The sequence below is a fragment of the Corvus moneduloides genome, chromosome 3 (genome assembly GCF_009650955.1).
Source record: "Corvus moneduloides isolate bCorMon1 chromosome 3, bCorMon1.pri, whole genome shotgun sequence".
NCBI classification, from domain to species: Eukaryota; Metazoa; Chordata; class Aves; order Passeriformes; family Corvidae; genus Corvus; species Corvus moneduloides.
The window spans coordinates 109,603,238-109,623,045 of record NC_045478.1 but is presented as its reverse complement, the minus strand read 5'-3'; the positions used below and the strand labels follow the sequence as shown (position 1 = coordinate 109,623,045).

The window sequence follows — 19,808 nt, the reverse complement described above, 5'->3', positions numbered from 1 at the left end:
GTGGAAGGTAATGGCAGGCTCTCCTGTCCTTCTGATCATGCTGACAAACAGAACTGGAATATAAATACAAATAGAATGTTTGTTCATGGTAAATTTTATTCATAACTTAGTGCTGATGCTATACCATAAGCCAAATGTATTTGCCACCACATTGTCCCTTCCTGTAGAGGAGAACTGACAGGCTGAATCCTGTCAGTTCTGCATTATTTAGCTGAATAATTTTATTAGAAATACAGGACCTCACAGCTCTGGTGGCCTACAGCATCCAGTTTCCCTTTGACTGCAGAACATCAGATTTCTCTGGTGATGCATTGGTGCATGGAGAAGTATTGACAGTAGTTTCATTTGCTCCTAGAGGATATCAGTTCTTAGAAAAGCAACAAGCATAAAGCACATCAGCATGAGTATTTGTACCTGCCATCTTATAAAGAAAATTGTATCATCCTTTTTAGAATTTTATTTTCTTAGGCAGCCAAGTGTGTCAGGCCACATTGTGCACATTAAGCACAAGGCAGGGCTCCTGACTAAGCCATATTTGGGCCAGGCACTGCAATGAGTCTGCATCCTAGGACTGCCTTTTCCTGTTCTGTTTATGTCTTCTGGCAGCCCTTGAACTCGGCATGTGAAATGTACGGTTCTGCGTATGTCTAATCTAGAGGAAAGCTGAAGTTACAGGTTTAGTGCTGCAGTAACAAGCTAACTGCAAGATTTCATCCAATCAGTATCAAAATGTTGCATGCATTTCTTTCGTAGGTTTGGAGAAATTTCACTTATGAAGCCAAAACCAACCTGAGAAACAACTGTTGCAATTTTATAAGTTTTGCTTTCAACTGAAGATTATAAGATGCACTTGGTCCTAGTGCACGTACTTCATATTTTTGGTGAGAGCCACTCTCACCTACTTACCAGAAATTGTTCTTGTAAATCTATTCCAGCTTATCATGTCCGTTTTTGAGAACAGCATGAAAGAAAGGGGCATCACTGAAAATGAAGCCTTTGACTGGGAGAAGGCTGGTACAGATATCTTGTTGTCCACTAGCACTTCAACTCCACCACAGCAGAACACCAGGCAAACAGCAGCCATGTTTGGGTGAGTGTTGCAGTTACAGCAGTCAGACAATAGACAAGCTCAGATCTTTTTTCAAAGGTTTCAAGACCATTATCATTCTCGGAAGTTGGAGCTGCATGGCAGCCACCAGTTCATCTGACTTTTTATATGTTAGTGGATGTCTTTGGTGGTGGATAGTGAGCTGAGTACAGCTGAGTGCATGCACTGCTCACACCTCCAGCACAGCTCCTCAACCTGTTTACAGTGTGTTTCATGTGCTGCTGCAAAGGTACATTGATTGATGCTCAGAGGTGGAGATGAGTCCAGATAAAAAAGGCTTGATAAGGCCTGATCGACTGGTCTGTCTGGTCTGTCTTGGTGCTTTTGGGGGCCTGATGTTAGGGGTTACCAATAATCTCCAGTAATGTTACAGAAGATAAAAGCTGTAAGGCCTGGTAAGCCTCATTTGCTCATGCAAAAGGGGAGGTTTCTTCACAGCTCAATATTGTATGAGGGGCACTTGAGAAGAAGCTTGCAACCTGTGTATCAAGGGTCCCAAGATGCTTTCACTGATCCATCCCACTGTCATTGTAACTTTTGTTACATGGAATCCTCCTGTTCTGATTCAGGATGTCGTATCTGGGATAAAGCTGGAATGCCTGTTTTTCAACTTGCTAATACCCCAAAAGCTGCTAAGGAATTCCTGTGGGGCAGTGTGATAGGCTTCCTTCTTTATATACTGATAATTTTACCTTTCTTCTTGTCTCTTCCACAGGGTGGTTAATGTCACTCCAGTACCTGGGGACCTGCTCCGTGAGAACACTGAGGATGTCCTACAGGGTGAACATTTGAGTGATCAAGAGAATGCTCCTCCCATCCTGTCAGGTCGGCCAGTGGAAGGTCTTGGTCAGGCTCCAAACACGGCTTTCAATGAGGGTGAAGTTTGGGAAGAGACAGATGTGAATCGCAACAAACTCAGGATCAGCATCAGCAAAGTAAACAACATTTCCTTGTCTCCTGTGACTGTTGGATGTAGGGCAATGGTTTCATAGGCTGCTAGAAGGCACTCAGATCCACTGATGTACCATCCTATGTAGTAGCCCAAAAAACATTGAAGAATTTTCCTGTGGAAAGGGGAAATTACAAACAATTTTTTCACAGAGTAAAGGCCATTGGGATTAATTTAGATCTTTATGCAAGTGACGTTTTGGGGGCCAGTAATGCTAAAGTGAATCTTTTTTACAATCTAGGATTTTGATACTTCAAACAAGGAAATTCTAGTCCTTGCATAGCTGATACAGTATCAGAAATGTCCCAGGCTTGGAAATTAATAAACCAAAATTTTCTTGTATTCCAGCTTCTAGGGTAAATAAGTGTAATCAGAGATGTCTTTATAAGACATATATTTCTGTACCTTGAATTATCACTCATTTTTTTCTTCCTTTTTTTTGACTTTCCTTTCTAAGGATAGGACAATCTATGATAAGCATCTAACAATGGTTTCACCCCTGTGAAGAGTGAGAGAAACCATTACTTAATATTGTATTTCTGCATTCCAAGATCATATTAAACTTTTTTAGCTTACATAAAATGTATACTTCAGTTGATTTTCCTCATAATCTCTGAGGTGTTTCTCAGTCCTTTCTTGTAAATGTTACCTCATTTCTTGGAGGCGTCCCCAGTGAAGGTTAATTCCATAATAAATGTCAAGTATAAGAATCTGTCAGTTAGTTTATTAATCAGGTTAATTTACATTTTGCAAGTAAATTAGTGGTAGGTCATCAGATACATACAGAATCTGTTAGCAGAGAAACATTTGTCAGACTTAAAATGTTGTCAGGGCATATCAGATTGATGTCACAAACCTGTCTTTAATGGTCATTTGTAGATTGGCATGTTAAATCTGTCAGTCTTCTGGGGCAGAATCCTCTTCAGTCTCTACTGGTACAAAGTTAGTCCTTATTTCAGCAATAGAGGTATCTTCACTAGCCTTATTAGTCTCATTAGTCTTATTAGAAAACATTATGCATGGACAAGAAATAATCTAATCTAATTTACTTAAAATTCTCCAATGCGAATAATTCAGATCAATGTGTTATCGCAATGGAGCATTAGTAGGGACATTACCCAACACTGAGAAATTATGAACCAAGTTCAAATTACTTCTTCATCTCTCACTGGTAACTCTGCATTCCCAGAAGTTTTCATTTGAAGGTATATGAAATAAGAAAAGCCTGATAGAGAAGGACAGTTCTGTTCACACAGCATACATTAAAAAAAAGAGTATTACAGAAAAATCCTAGTAACTTCAGTGTGTTGTTCTTTGTATTTCTACCACCAGGTGCCTTGATGCTCTTCAGTCAGACTTTGCACAGGAAAGTCCTTTGTGCGTGCTAGTTGTGTGTCATGTCTTAGGTAACTCATTCACAAGTCCTGTCATAACAGCAGCTAAAGGCAGGAGAGGTTTCTAGAAGCTCCACAGGACAGCCAGGTGACTCTCCTGCCAGGCACTGTGCTATTTGTTGTCAGGTTGCTGCCAAAGGAGCTTAGGCAGTTATTCAGCATGGCAGCACTTCAGCTCTGACAGGTTCTGTAGCTACACAGCAGGCTGTGCAGCAAAGCCCAGGGCAGCAAGCTCTCCAAAGCTGAAGTCCTTTCTCTCCCTGAGGCTTGTTATCTTTAGTTTGTCTCTTGCCTGTCCTTTTGCTTTGCTAGACTTATTATCTTTAGTCTGACTGTTCTCTGAGAGAGGATCGGTTTTTATTTAAGTAACAGTCACCACGTGGAGAAAAAAGGATGCTTCGGATTTGATACCTGAGGGCACATCTTTACCTCTGCTTGTAATCTGAGGTATCTGTTGTGTCTTTCAGAACCACAAGGGCACTGGTGTGTTTAAACACCCTTCTGCTATCCACAGCATCACATCTTTCATCTTCTGGTCTCGTAGCACTAGAATTAACTGGCTCTCCCTGTCTTTTTCTTTGTATTTAGGGGATGAGTGGATCTTGTCATGTTCTTTCTCTCTAATAACTCTCTAAGATGATCCTTACTTCTCTATGTACACAATTCAGACCTCCTTCTGTCCCACTTCTCCCATTTCTCTGTTAAGGACAGGGCTTGCTGTCACTGTTCTCCCTCACCATCCCCCAGTTCTCTGCTCTTGAATCTTACCAAGTTGATGCTACCCAACAGTTACATCAGCACTTTGCTCCATTCACAAACTTTTGACCTTCCCGTATCACTGACCTTCTCCTGGCCATGACTGGATTACAGATTAAATCATTATCATCTGTTCTGCTTTTCCTCTAATGCTTGAAAGATCTCCACTCTCCCTAGCTGCAAAGCTCTTTAGTTATGCATTCCAACTCCGGCTTGGGTGGTTTAGGTCTGCTAATTTATGGGCACTGACTGACTTGCCATGTCTACATTGCATGCACAAAGGCAACTGTCTGCATCAGCAGCATTTTACTGAGATGCTGCTTGTGTTCTGACCGTCTGTCATTAATAGAGGACAAGGGAATGTGGGGCATGCAGCAGGGAAGGGTGAGCGCTCTCCATACACATCCCCACACAGAGGCAGTGTGTTGCAGCTGATGCTGCATGGCTGGCAACACCGCAGTGTTGAATGCAAATCTTGTGCTGCTGCTGTAGCCCTTGGACCATTCTACTTCTGTGCATTTGCCCCTCTCTTCCAAGGAGAATCAGCACTGTGGAAGGCAGAGGACAGCTGTGTTGGTCACCTACTTTTGCTCCTTTGTCTGCTGCTAAATTAAAAAAAATCAAATTTAATAAGGCCATGTAAAGAGGAAATATGTACAGATAGAGTGTCCATGAGCATGTTCAGCTCCCTGCATGTCTGTGGAAAGTTCTTACAGATGTTGTGGTTGACTGGATGTCGTGGAAGACTTTGTTTAAAGGACCAAGGCTTAAACAAACAAACAAAAACACAAACAAACCAAACCACTCTGGTTATTAGGAGATGCCTTAGTCGTATCAGATGCAGAAGTTTGTACGTTGCAATGTAATGCATGGACTCTGCTAAATGAATGTTGGCAAACAAGGCTCTTAGACATCTTGGATAGGCAGTAAGGGTTTGTGTACACACTAGGTTAACCAGTGAGAACTCCTTTGGATCAATGCTCAGGGTAATTGAAATGCATAGGCCACCTCGTAAAGATGTTTAACTATTTGAATTGATTTTAAATCCATACCTTATTTTAATACCAGCTGATTTCCAGGGCAGAGGGACCCTGCGTCCCTTCAGACATTGCTTGTGTAGATTGTGAAAATGCAGCTGAAAGTGTATCCTAGGAGAAAGTCCAGGGCAACAGTGAAGGATGGAAATCAATGTCTTTGGCCAAACTTTGAAGTTCTTTGTGTTTACCCCCTCCAGACTCAGTGCATGGTGGAAGAGGAGCAGAGAAACGGGGTGTGTCCCAGTTCCCCTGTCCGAGTGCCTCCGGAGTCCCCGACACCGCACAAAGTGCGCTCCCTCCGCTACCGCCGTGTCAACAGCCCCGAGTCAGAACGGCTTTCCACAGCTGATGGAAAAGCAGATCCACATGAAAGAAGGTTTGTTCACCCTCTGTAGCCTCCTGCTGCTTTTAGCAGAGTCATGAGGATTGACAATTGAGACCAACCTAATCAGTAGATGAGGAGCCAATGCTCACAACTTTATCTACATTGACCTTTGGTTCACCTCCTCCTCTACTTCCCCTTTTCATCGTCAAAAATTTTGATGTCTCACACATGGAGGTCTTTCCCCAGAAGAGTCTGCAAGGCTTTTGGATGATCCTTGTTGAAAACACATTGCAGTTGTCCTAAAATCTGGGCAGCAGACGCTCTGGCTTTTGCAGCAAGCTGCTGGCCTCTGAGATAGGCAGAGAAGCAAAGCAAGCAGCAGATGCAGGCTAAATGAGAAACGCTGATCAGAACATGGTTTGGGGGTTTTTTTCACAACCCAGTAGAGCCTAACAAAGGGGAAAGGTGTTGCTGGGGGAAAATGGCTATCATCCTGTCTACAAAGGAAAGAGATGCTGAATTGGCTATCATGAAGCACTTCTTCATGCCATTGTAGGTTCTAAAGAAATATTTTTGTTTAAGCCTGTCTTTCTGAAGTGTACCAAGAAATGAGTGAGAAGGACTATACAGGCTTTCTCTTATGATCCCTGTCTTTAACCACAAACCTGATGTGTTTCTAATGGCTTCTTGTTGTGTCTCTAGGTCTCGAATGGATATCCCTGGCTCTCCATCACGGCTCGTGTGCTCCTCGCAGCCAGCCCAGATGCTGTCCATCGATACTGGCCAGGCTGACCGGCAGGCGAGCGGCAGGATGGACGTGTCCGCGTCTGTGGAACACGAAGCCCTCAGCAACGCTTTCCGCTCAGTGCCGCTCGCAGAGGAGGAGGACTTTGACAGCAAGGAGTGGGTTATCATTGATAAGGAGACAGAGCTGAAGGACTTCCACCCCGGTGCTGAGCCAAGCACCTCTGGAACCACGGATGAGGAGCCTGAGGAACTAAGGCCTATTGAAGATGGGGAAGAGAGAAGGCGCCTGGGAGCAGATGCTGCAGTCAGGCCGAAGACTCATGATGGGCGAAGTCGGGGTATGCTGCCTGTGACTGAGGAGGACAGTTCCCATAGACATGAAGGACCTTCTCAAACAGTGTCTGACAGTAGACATGAACAGCAGACAGGAAGTCCAGCCCATTCCCCCTTACATTCAGCACCAGCTCTCCGACAAAGGAGACGAGAATCTGAACCTACTGGTCCTCAGAGACAGGTAAGATCCCTGTACCTTGTTGCCTAGCATAGCATCACCTTAGGAAACCTCAGCTGTGCTGGAGAAGTCTTTGATTCCAAGCATGGATGCTCTTGTAAAACTCTTCTGACAGTGCTGGCAAGTATTGTGAACACGTTAGAAGTGTTCCCAATAGCCAGTTACGTCCTTCTAAGGACACACTGTTACGAAGAGCTTTCAGCCATTTTGGTACAGGGACAAGAGGAGAGCACAGCTGTGATTCTGGGTATCTCTAGTCACTCCTCTTATGCTCTCCCACAGAATTTTGTTAATAACTGCTTAGTTGTATGGAGGTGTTGTTAGCAAATCTTCTCCACATAGCTTCTCAGCAGCAACAGCAGTGTATGGCAAGAGAATGCCATCTTATCACACATCAGCACTGCACAGGCCCGCAGCAATGCAAATCATAAAATAACTCCCTGAAATTAATCTTTCTTCTAAATACCTAATAAAAAGCTCAGAGTAGCCAGCACATACATCTCATCAACCTTACTTCAATGAGAGGCATTGCTGTTACCATGTATTTACTCACAGAAATGTTCTTTACCTATCATGTTTTTTCCATATAGTTGTAGAAGGCTTTTTTCCTTTCAGTTTTGCTTTTTTCCTGTCGTTCTCTGATGCTACAAAGCAGTTCAGTTCTTACTGGGAGGTGATTTATTAGATTTATTAGCCTGGAAAAATATGATACACCAGGCTCAGAGTTCCTGTCATATCTAATCTTCATTTCTCAGAAGAAGCCTGTCCCAGAGTGTTCAGTGCAAGAGACAATCAAATTGTTCCCCTAAGAGTTTTTTGTATTTATATGTTGATGAAGATCTCTCATGCGCATGGGATCCATAAGTACAGCAAAGAGCAGGCAAGTTTTGGGTCGTGTACACAGTGATACCCTCCTATGACAGACATTTGTGCAGTCTGCTTGTTCCTGTCTGGAAGATGGTAATTCTGTTTCCGCTTCCCTCTTGAGCTTATTCTCCAAGGAAGTGTTCACAGGACTGGAGCACATTAAAAGAACATCCTTCTGTTCAGGTCTTGCCCAGATTCTTCTCTTCTCTGGATCCCTGAGAGAGGTACAAGAAGAAAACCATGAATGAGACAAGAATCTATGTAAAAGGAATCAAAGCAAATCTTTGCAAATCAACAGGCAAGGTGTTCCTTGCTAAGTTGTATGAGGTTGCAGCATTTACAGGAAGGATAGAAATGCTGACAGCAGGCACGAGTGGGACTGTCCTGCTGAGCATGGAACAGAGGCAGCACATGCTTCTCTTAGAGACTGCATTCCAGTTGCAAGGTTCCGAGGTGGAGGTGTTTGCTGTATAAAGCCAATTTGTTGAATGCCCCAGATACCTAGAAATTGCATAAGGCAAGATTGGCAGAGTTGGAAGGGTCTATGTCTGAATTTTGTGTGTCTGTACACTTTTGGGGTTGGTCAGTGCAAGATCTGCAAGATGCAATGAACATGGTAAGAGCCAGCTGATAAGAACCAAGCTGTAAACAACAGCAGGGACACTTCACTGACATATTTAGTGAGGGCTAAAGAAGGCTGGAAAGGCCTTTTTTGGCCAGAGTACATGCACTGCTGAGTGAAATGACTGTGGGGAGTTGGATAGCACAAAGACTTGCTATCACTGCACAGTGATACTTAAAAAGCAGGCAAAAAAGATAAATGAATGGGATTGGGGGTGATTATTACTAATATTTTAGGCAGCCTTTGTTCTCCAGCAAACTGCATTTTTTTTGTTCCTGTGTTCTAAAATGCCCTCTATTAACTCCATGGCCTACCTTTGTACGTACAGAGCAACACTGGACTTCTTTGGCTGACTGGGATTTAGTTGTTCTTTCTTTGATGTCTGGATCCTTCAGTTGCCACTGCAGCTGCGCAGTGATACTCAAATTTTTCCATTTTCTGTCACAAAACCAGCTATTAACTCTCAAAGGGACTTGGTGCCTAAAGGAAAGTAGAAACCTGTTTTCCTTAGGTACAGCAAATATGGAGGGACAGATGGCTGGGACACTAATAAGAAGTTGACCAAGGACTTAACTAGTGAAAATTCTGAAGGCCTCATTAGCAATGGCAGATGTTTCCTGTAGCTCATGCTTGTGCTTCTCTGGGTTTGATTAAAACTGTGATTAAGTTATGTATGTGTGTGTGTGTGTGTGTGTGTGTAGGTGAGTAAATCTTCCTTATCTTTAAATATGAACTGAGCCTATAAGATAGGTAAAAATTTCACTAAATGCTGAACTACCATGACTGAAGTCATAGGCTTTGTTGTACCCATTTGTGACCTCATTCTGGTGTCCCAAAAACTGGTGATCATCCCTTGGTGTCAGTAGAGTACTCACTGAAAGCAAGTGAGGATCCCTGCTCTAATGCTTCCTTCTGTTTCTCCAATCTCTGGCTCCAGTCTATGAGCCATCACTTGTAACTGGCAGAAAGACAGTGAATTCTGGATTGTCATAGAATCCCAGCACGGCTGAGGTTGGAAGGGACCTCTAGAGATCATCTAGTTCTACCCTCTGCTCCAAGATGGATCACCTAGAGCAGGTTGCTCAGGACAGTGTCCAATCAAAATATCTCTGAGGATGGAGACTCCACAACCACTCTGGGCAACCTGTTCCAGTGTTCAGTCACTGTTATGGTAAAAAACTTCTTATTGTGTTTAAATGGAATTTCTTGTATTTCAATTTCTGTCCATTTCTTCTTTTACTTTCACTGGACATCACTAAGAAGAGTCTGGATCCATCTTCCCATCAGGTATTTATAAATGTTGATAAGAATCCCCCTGAGCCTTCTCCAGACTAAACAGCCCCAGCTCTCTCAGCCTTTCCTCAAATGGAAGGTCTTCCAGTCCCTTCATCATTTTTGTGACCCTTTGCTGGACTATCTCCAGCGTGTCCCTGTGTCTCTTGCACTGGGCAGCTCACAACTGGAGCACAGCACTCCAGGTGTGGCTCACCAGTGCTGAGCAGAGGGGAAGGACCATCTCCCTCAGCCTGCTGGCTGCACTCCTGATGCATCCTGAGGAGCTGTTGGCCCTTTTTGCCACAAAGGCACCTTACTGGCTTGTGTTCAGCTTAGAGTCCACCAGGACCTCCGGGTACTTCTCTGTCAAACTGCCACCAAAACAGGTGGTCCCCAGCGTGTTCTGTTCCTCCCCACGTGCAGGACTTTACACTTCCCCTTATTGAACTTAGTGAAATTCCTTTTTTCCCATTTCACCAGCCTATCCAAGCACCTCTGTATGTTGGCACAACCCTCTGGTGTGTCAGCCACTCCTCCCAGTATTGTGTCATCTGTGAATCTGCTGAAGGTACACTCTGTCCCATCATGCAGATCACTGATTAAGTTGTTAAATAGTAGTGGCTGCATTATCAGCCCCTTGATACACCATTAATGACTGGACTTTTTTTCTCCAAACATGATACTTTATGACCAGAAGCCCACCCAGTTTTCAGTCCAATTCACTATCTACTTATCTAGCCCATATTTCGTTGTTTTGTCTATAAAGATGTTATGGGAAACAGTGTCAGAAACCTTGGTAAAGTGAAGATCAACAACCTCCCACCCAGGACTCTCAGCACAGGAAGCTCTTGGGTTCATCAGACATGATTTCCCCTTCATACATCACATGTTTGGAAATGGCTTCTTCCAGGAGGATTTGTTCCATGTCCTTTCCAGGCTGACCAGCCTTTTGTTCCCTGAGTTATCCTCATTTAGAACTCAGATGTTTCTTCAAATGTCAGTCTTTTAGAAGACAAATATTGTAGCTCAAATGTGAGAGATGGTGCTGTCCTCACTAAAACTCTGTGGGTGTAAGAGAGAGCACAGAATGATCAGATGCTGCTGTGAGGAAAGTCAAGTACAGAGGAGGCTCTGAATAGCCTGGGGGAGTTTCTGACCCAAATATTCTCACATATTAGGTATCTCCCAGTTTCAGATGACAAGAAAATGGCTGCAGTGGAGCATAGATCTCATGGGAAGACCTGGTATAAAGGGAGAACAGAAACTACGTCCTGTTCAAGCCATTCTCTATGTGCACCACTCAGCACATCTGTTTAACAGAGCTCTAAGGGTTTACTTTAATGTATGCATTTCAGGGATGTCCTAATAAGATTCAGCTTTTTTTTATGCACTACTGTGCAGATAAAGCTATAGAAATAGATAAAGAATGACTGGAATAAAAGATTGAACCTGCACTTCTGTTTACATATTAATCCTGACACAGGGTTGCTGTTACTGCTGGAAATAATTTAAATCCATTCCTTGCAATATAATTTTAAAATCTGTCAAGTTCTTAAGAATGCTGAATAAATTCCCTGATAATTGGCAGAGATGGCAACTTACTGCTGCCTTCTGCACTGACAAGAATTACAAGTGTTCATACATGTGTGAGTTTTAGAAATTATTTCTGACTATAGGTCTGTGCTCATAGGTATTTCTTGACTCTCGATCTCCCCTGCTGCTAGTGCAGTTGGCATTGTGCAAAATGTTTGGGGATTTGCCTGCCTGAAACATGCCTGTCCAAATGATGTCACATCTAAAAACCACAAGAGAAGTGAAGAATGAAAGTGGGAGATGATATTAACTCTGCTTTACCTATCCTTGAATATATTCTGCAGGGTTCAGAGAGCATTTTGCTTAGGCTGTCTCTTACAGTCTTATCTCCCAGAGCCAAGAGTTCATCTGCTAGAAAAGGTCCCAATGTGAAGAGGCACTAGTATATTTTTCCTCACCAATTCAGCTGTGTAGTTAGAATCACTCTTCAAAATCATCTTGCTCAATGCTATCTCCAGCCTCTTTTCTCTGACAGCCAGGAGAATGCCGTGAGTGGACTTGCTTTAAATTGTCCGTGTCTTGAGCCTGAGAGGGCAGCAGGGGAAAAGGTGCTTTGTGTCTTGGTTTCCTTTCCTTTCTACAGCATTGTCTGTGGGCTGCTCTGAGGGGACCTGAGGGACCATTTCTCATGGTGAGAAATGGGCATTGGCAGAGGAGGGGAAGACTCACTGCTCCTCACTCAGTTTAATTCCCATTGAGCTGCGTTTGATGCCTGTTGTAGATGATGTGATCTTTGACTGTCAGCTCCTCTGTCTTCGCTCCACATGAGAAGAGGAGCTTGTCAGCTGATGGAGAAGGATGAACGTAGGGTTGGCCTCTTACACTCTTTGGATTCAGTGTCCCTGTCCATCTATGTGTTAGGAATAAAGGGTCCACAGAAGGGTGATAGTAGAAGTAATGTTCACATATGCTCTTTGTATATTTTTATATATATATATATATAGATATATATCAGGTAATGGCAGTCAAAACCTTAAGTTCAGTAGACATTCCTAATTACATTTTAGATCTGTAAAATACATTGAGTTCTATCTACATCACATTCTCCTGGGACTTCACATACGAGGTGTCCTACTGATCCTGTCCAAACAGAGCAGAATAGGCCTGATGGTAGGTGGTCCAGCCTGATTGCTGCAAAGGGATGAAGGGGGGCAGCACCTTTAGCATTGACAGAATAATTTAAGCATTAGAGCATCAGTGAAAAAAGGTGGCACATCTGTAAGCTCAGCGTCATCCTGGAGGCAGCAATACCAAAGTGCACTTACTGATGGGGTGTTGTAATGGCTTCTTCATGGCCTGGGCAAGGTCCTTGGTCCTGTGCTGTAGAGGAGGTCTCTCTGGGTAGCTGGAGTGATCCTTTGAGATCTGAGAAGTCTTTACCATATTGGGATGATCTATACCTTGGAAATCATACAATATGCTGAACCCAAACATGGAGCAAAAATTAGGAATAAAGATTCCAGTAATGCTTAGCCGTGCAGCTTGGAAATAGCACACCCAAGGCTGAATTTCTACACTATCTATGCAAAGAAGAGATGGTTGTCTTTATGAGAAATTAGAGCTGCTGTCTAGATTTTATTTGTCTCTCTCAAGTACTCTGTATGACAGCATTACATTATTATTATCTGAGACTCTGATCTATGCAGTGACATGCAGTACATTTAGGACCGTGAATAATTGCTTTTCACATTTAATGCCAACCACGAACTGAGTAGCTCTCAGGCGCTTCTGAAGATAAGATATCTGCCTCAAAGCACTGCAAAGATATTGAAGGTGACAGGAAAGAGATGACACTGGATGACATTCAGCTCTTTCTCTAGTGCAAGGGCAACATCTCCAGTAAGGTAAGGAGAGCCGTTTTGGCTTAAAAAAACCCCAATATCACCTTACCACATTTCACCTGCAGAGACTTCCTGAAAAGAAATGCAGCACAAGGAAAGGAATGCATTTGAAAGGAAAAAAGTGATTCCAGGAAAAAGGTTCGGTTCTGGAGATTGAGACTGCTGACCCTTGTGAAAGTGCTAGTTTCATAAAAGAAGTAGAAAGGGAAGGAAGGGCTTAGCACTTTCAGGGTGAAGGATCTGAAGTCATTCCTGTAATGCCTCTCTCTTCCATTCAGAGCATAAAGGGAAGGTAGGGACTGTGATCTCATCCCGACACAAACTGTCCTCAGTGTGTGTACTTCCTCCCTCTCCTGGCTATCCCAGGATTACAGAAGCAGAAAAGGGACCTAAGAGTGCATCTTCTCCTTATGTCCTCCCCTGGCCCTGTGTTTTGAATTTCTCGCTGAAAGGAGAATTATACTCTGCCTGCCTTTCCACCTGCTGTCTGTCCACTGCTTACCAAAACTGCAAGCGTTAATACTCCCCCTACAGGCACTCAATCAAAATGTATCAGGAGGCCAGCAGTGTAAGTGTTGAGAAAGTCTACTAACAGCCCCCAAACTTGCTTTTTCAAATCCCTGGAGTGAGTTTTAATAAGACTTGTTGAAAGAGCCCCTGAGAACCCCTCACATTTAAATACACATAATCATTTTAGGGCTAGGTGTTTCACCTTTTATCATCCATGTGGTTTCCAAATGTGTTCAGAGTTTGACTGTTACCTATGTGCAAGATACATGAATAGCCTAGTGACATGCCAAGATGAGCACTGCCAGTGGAACAGAGAGGTGAGGCATGTGGCCTGAAGAGCCAGAGGAGGGGACAGAGTAGCAGAGCCTGGTGTCACTCTGGCTGGGGAGAGCATGGCAGGCCCCCTGTAATGACAGGATTCCATGGTGCCCATAGCATCCCTGGGAACTGATATCCATAGAGCAGTAAGTAAGGCCCTGTGTAGAGCAAAAGCATTTTTCATCCGCCAGCGAAGATGTCCGCAGCATGCGCATCACAAACCAGGGGCGAGTCAAGTCTTTGCCTGACACCTTTTCCTCCACTCTTCTTGGTCTTTTTCAGTTGGAGGAGGACAGGCCTTCTCAGCACTCCCTCCCGAGGTACAGCCCCCTGAGAAGACTGGCGTCCTCCGTTTTCTCCTCCTCAACCCTGGAGACAGAACACTACCCTCACGTTGGTGGCACTTTCATACAGCGCAGCCGTTCGGCGGAGAGCAGCCCCGTGCGCATGCCCCACCGCAGGCACATGCCCCTCACGGCAGGAAACCACAGACTCATGCCTTCCGTCCTCCGCATTTCCAGGTCCCAGCTCCAGCAGGTGTGGGCCCGCTTCACACACAAAACATAGCCTGTTCAGGGAAGCAGCAGCCTCCATAATGCAATAATAGATCCCACCCACCCACAATGTGTCACCACTTAATGCAATATTGAATCCCAGACAACACTGGCCTAAGGTACTGTAACTTCCAAAGCCCCTGCAACCAGACCCCACAGAGACTGAAAACATCTGCCTTTCTAAACCTCCCAGCAGCCTGAGCGAGGGGCGGCAGCAAGGCCGAAGATGAGAACGCAGATGGTGAACGTGTGGTGTGTGAAAGAGGTGGATGCCAGGGCTCATCTGAAAAACTCGCTCGCGTGTCCTGCGGCCTCGGGGTAGGAAGTGCAGGGCTGCCTCACTGAACACATGCAATCGAGCAGCAAACGTTGTCAAGTTATGACTGGAATGGAGAGACTGTGGAGGTATCAGCAAGCGTTACCTTCCTCAGCAAAGCGGTTCAAGCATCTCTGTTGGTATCTTACACTGGGCCGAATCTGTAGGCAGATTAACTTCATCTAGATATAGGCAGACTCCCACTCAAAGCTCACCTGAGGCAGGACCTCAGGTTTGTCCCTCTTGTGGAGTTACAATCATGTATCTCTTTGTTGCTTTGGCTTTGGAAATCCCCTTGCTTTTGTTGCAGTTTGGTTTCCATACAGTGACCACACATTTCTGTCTCTCTGGCTGTGCCTCTGTTACATGACAGTGAGACTGTTTGTCTGCTCTCCACTCCTAAGCTGCTCCAAATTTTCCTACCTGCCCCCAGAGGCACTGACTGTCAAGTTGGATAGCAAAGATTTTCTTACTGATCCAGCTGTATACTATGCTGTTTTTAAATTCCAGAAATTTTAGGCACCTGCAGCTTTTCAGTGGCAGAGCAGTCCTGCTTCTTGGCCTTGCTTGGAAATGCCTGTGATAACAGATCTCATTTGAGAAATAAAGTGGCCTCAGCTCCTGGTATAGAGAGCCCATGAAAACCTTCCCTAAAACTGTGAATCTCAAAGGAAAAGGGAGATCAAAGTTAATTTAAGTTGCCATAAGTATGACTTATTTCCTGTGTTTGCAGAAATATATTGCCCTTCTCAGTAGAGTTGCAGGGTAAAACACCAGACTGTATGAAGACTTTCTGCAGTTGAGTGAATGTAGTAATTGTCTTCTATTGCCATGAGCCTTTGGTCTGTTCTTCTGGGAGAAGAGGCAGTATGGATGTTAAGGTTAAGGAAGAAGGGGTCATAGATGGTGCTCAGGGCTCTAGGGAAGTGCAAGTCCAAAGTAAAACATTGTGCAGAAAATATACAAGCATAGGATACAGGCAATAAAACATGTAGAAAGCTCAGACAGATGTGAGAATGGGTTGGGGTACGTGTGGGTGTTGGAAGGAGGTTGTGACATGGAGGTCTCACTGCATAGGTAGGGTGTTTCCAGTGGGCTTACAATGAACAATTCTTGCCAAGCAGTGCTTTCTGTAGGTATATCTGCCCTACCTGAGGCTCCCTTAATATTAGATTCACCCTCCCATAAGCAAGACCAGATAGTACAGCCCCAGACAGGGTGAGTGGTGCTTCCTGAAGTTCCTAGGACCTGGCCCAGCATGTCTGCGTGCTGCAGGACATGGTCTGACAGGCTGACACGCTGACAGAGCATCCTGGGAGGTGCAGGGATGGAGATGGAGGGGCCAACATGCCCTCCTTGAGAGATTCAGCACAGGTATGACCAGCCCCTTCCCACAGTCATTCTTGAATCAGTGACATCAATTTCTTTCGATTTGTCCCAAGAATATGTGTGAATGGGACAGTTTACTCTTCAGACAAAATTTTTATCTGCAATTTGTTCATGAGCTTTATTTTTTAAAAAGGTACTGGGTGTTGCCAAAAATACTTGGGCTGAATTAACCAGCAGCCTAATCCTATTTGGCAGTTCCCTTGTCAAGCACCAAGATACAAAAAAGAGCAAGGCTTTGCTCTTCTCAAAGTGGCATGAGAAGGGATAATTTCCTTAAGTAGACTCTACTCTGATGTTATTTTTTTCCAACTTCAATAGAGACTTTAATGGAACAAGAGATTCCAGAGAAAATGGAATTTGTGAAAGCACTAGACTTACATCAGTAACTCTTAATAATTTTTGTTCATAGCATCCAAAGCACTGATGTTCATTTTTCAAGGTCAATTTTAGGAATTAAAATTACTCTTGTTCTGTTTTTAAAGAAAAATCAACCAATTTTTAGTTTTGCACGTCAGAAAAGGGAACAAACTGGATAACTGGGTATTTATAAACTCTAAGCCCTTTGTTCAGACAAAAACAATGACTAGCCAATAAATAGCTCCATACATAAATTTCAAAGGTCAGTGATCTATCTAATGCTACTCATCATAATGCTGCTCACATAAACTTGATACTGCTCTTGTAAGTTCAAAAATCTGGTTTATAAAGATGGTTGATTTATATAGACTCCAATAAGACTTTCTTCCAGTTTAAATTATTAATAAATTGAAAGCCAACTAGACAAACAAAATATGTTTATATGTTGCTATCTCTTACAAGAGGGGCTGTTTCTCATTAGGACTCCTGACCTCCTGCCCTTAGCTCAGCACTATTCCATGCCTTAGTGGCTGTCAAGAAGAACAAAGAAATCACTGAGGAGAAAGTTTGCAGTGACAGAAGGTGGGTGGTTTGATAAAACACTACTGACAGACTGGCTCTGCAGAAGGATCTGAATTGCTTGATAAATTGCTTGCATTCAAAGTAATGATTGCATGCACCCAGGGACAAGGTCATGTTTGGAGTATGGAAGATGTAAGTCACGTGTACAGAATGAGAGAAACTGTGCCCTGGGAGGTGCTGTCTCCCAAAATGAGGTGGGAGTTAGGTGAAGTAATTAGCTGCATCTAAGTTCTCACTATGCTGCTACAGCAAAAAGGAATAAATACATTCTCTGGTGTGTCAGCAGGAACATGGAAGATGTGAGCAGAGGGAGATATTTGGTGGTGGTGAGATCACTACCAGACATCATATCCAAGTCTCGTACGGAAATTTTTGTAAAAGATTTTCAAAACCTAAAAGAGAAGAAGTGGTACAAGAATGCTTGATTCTGTAAAACCTGCCTTGTAGAATAAGCTGGAAGAAATGCAGTCTGTCATTAAATACAAAACTAAAAAGTGACGTGATTGCTGTTAGGTGTCCCTGCCTGAAGAGAGCAAGAGGGGTTTTAACCTGCCAGGCAAAGATAATGAGTGTAAGGGCTGGAAGATAAAGTAGCAAAGGTAAACCTAGAAGCAAGATGCTCATTTTAAAGACATAGGTGTGTGTGGTAAACCACTGAAATACATTATTAAAAGACTCTGAATTTTTTGCTGTTCAGTCTCTGTAAGGTGGGATACTGGTTTCTAAACCAATCCTGTTAAACCATCAAATTTGGGTTCTATACCAGAATAATTTGACATGTTGCTGTCACCTGGGTTTTGTGGGAGGTCTTATTTCATGATCAGTATGTCTTTTACAATTTAATTCTGAAAAAATTAATTGGTGCTAATGGCTGGAATCCTGATGTTAAAGTATTATGCAAAAAGTATTAAAAATAGCCAATTTGAAGGGGTTTTTTAACATCTTCATCTAATGCTGTATTAATTACTATGGAATCTACGTATTGTTGAGGAACAGTTGGCAAATTAAAGAAATGTGAAAAGAGATCTTTTTTATATATATGGAAATGTAATAAATTAATATTGAAACTAGTTGCGGTGCAATTTTAAAAAAACTTATATAGATTACATTTATATTGCATTTATTTATTGTGTTTAATTTATAATGACTGCAATTATAAATGTAAATATGTCCAAAATCAGTTGGCAAAAAACCCAACTGATGGAAGGCTGTTGACATGAAAATTGGTCCGGGGTCTGTGGGCTGAAAAGTTAGTTGCCCTAGTTATTTGTCCTTCTGTGTTTGGTAGGGTTTTTTTAGTTCTTCAGATGGAATGAGCCATTGGGAATCAATACTAGTGAAATAAAATTCCCATTCAGCATCACACTCTTAGGCAAATTGTGTTCATCAGAAGGGTCCAAGAACAGGATTTGCATCCTGAGGGATGTACTCTTCTTTTACATACATTGTACATAGCACTTGTTCTCCTCAGAATCCAAATTGGAAATGAGCACTCCCTCACAGAGATCATTGGCATCAGGACAGGTAGCTGTTGCTGGGATCTCATGATCTACTTCAGTGAGCAAATGTTCATCACTTTTATATACATATAAAAGCCATCTTTTTATATCTTGGCCTCTTGGCTCCTTTCACTTTCTTTCTATGCAGAACGGGAGATGTTTCCAATTTATTGCTCTCTCCTCAGCCTCCTTCCCTCAGGAAGGAGCTAGTGAGATATGATTTCTGTGCAAATGTTATGTAAATGCTTGGGTTAAGCTAGCATTGGATAAATGTGGTTATGCCAGCGTGCATTCACTTTCAGGGGAGACCGTTTTGGTGGGAGGGGGTTGGCTGAAAATGAGTTGCACTGACACAGGTGCAGGTCTGCAGATGCCAGTGTGCATTAGGAGCCTCCTCTTGATACCCCCATGATGACAAAGTCCCTGGTGTGAGCCTGAACTTGTCTACCATTCCCATTCTTTTTTACTACTGTAGGGGGTCAGGCATGTGAAAGAGTTGTGGTGCACCACCTCTTTCACTATTTAAAGTCTCTTTTGTTGCAGTGATGAGAGAAAGTGAGATAGAAATGCCCTGTAAAACAGCCATATTGGGTGATATAAGCCCATCCTTACACTAGCTCTTCTTCATGAAGTCGCTCCTGTTTGTTCTACCACTCCTCCTTGTTGTGTGTCTCCACTTGGGCATTGTGGTGGTCAAGGCTGCAGGCCCCCCCCCCCCCCCCCCCCCCCCCCCCCCCCCCCCCCCGGATGGAGAAGCTGTACTTGGACAGTGGCCTCCAGGCTGGATTGAGATAAGGCAGGTGATGTTCTCCTCATTGTTCTCCTCATTGCTCATTGGGATCTCCTCATTGCTCTGTAAGCACAGACATTGCTCAGCAGCTGCCACCCAGCTTCTGTTCAAATCTGAATCTGGATGCAAGAACAGCAGCAGTTCGCTATAGCCCCAAGCTGCTGGTAGACTTCACCTGCAGAACCCCTTCACCTCACTGAGAAGTTCTCTTAGATCTAGTTGCCTCTTTGTTCCAATTTGCCTCTCCCATCTCTTCCCTGTATGACAAAGTCTTTTTGCTCTGCCTTGGTTGCCTCTGTGTGTCCCACTCCACACGTTCACCTACCCCCGTGGCTTACCTCCATTGCCATTCATGGAATCTCATCCCTCACATCGTTATTGCATCCCTGGATACCTGCACTACCTTCTGCCTTTGCCATTCCCAAGAATCTGCAGAGCATACCTCCTGCATCGGTTTCCTATGCATTG

General features: G+C 43.6%; 1 protein-coding gene across 5 annotated transcripts in view; it reads left to right on the top strand.

Moving 5' to 3' along the window:
- The window catches only part of TTBK1 (tau tubulin kinase 1), a 108,950-nt gene that overhangs the window by 65,402 nt on the left and 23,740 nt on the right, over nt 1–19,808 (top strand). For all 5 annotated transcript variants that reach the window (XM_032104201.1, XM_032104198.1, XM_032104199.1 and 2 more), the window contains 4 exons: nt 936–1,090; nt 1,824–2,043; nt 5,442–5,620; nt 6,272–6,830. In XM_032104201.1, coding sequence (XP_031960092.1) covers nt 936–1,090; nt 1,824–2,043; nt 5,442–5,620; nt 6,272–6,830 — 1,113 coding nt within the window. The remainder of the gene's footprint in view (nt 1–935; nt 1,091–1,823; nt 2,044–5,441; nt 5,621–6,271; nt 6,831–19,808) is intronic.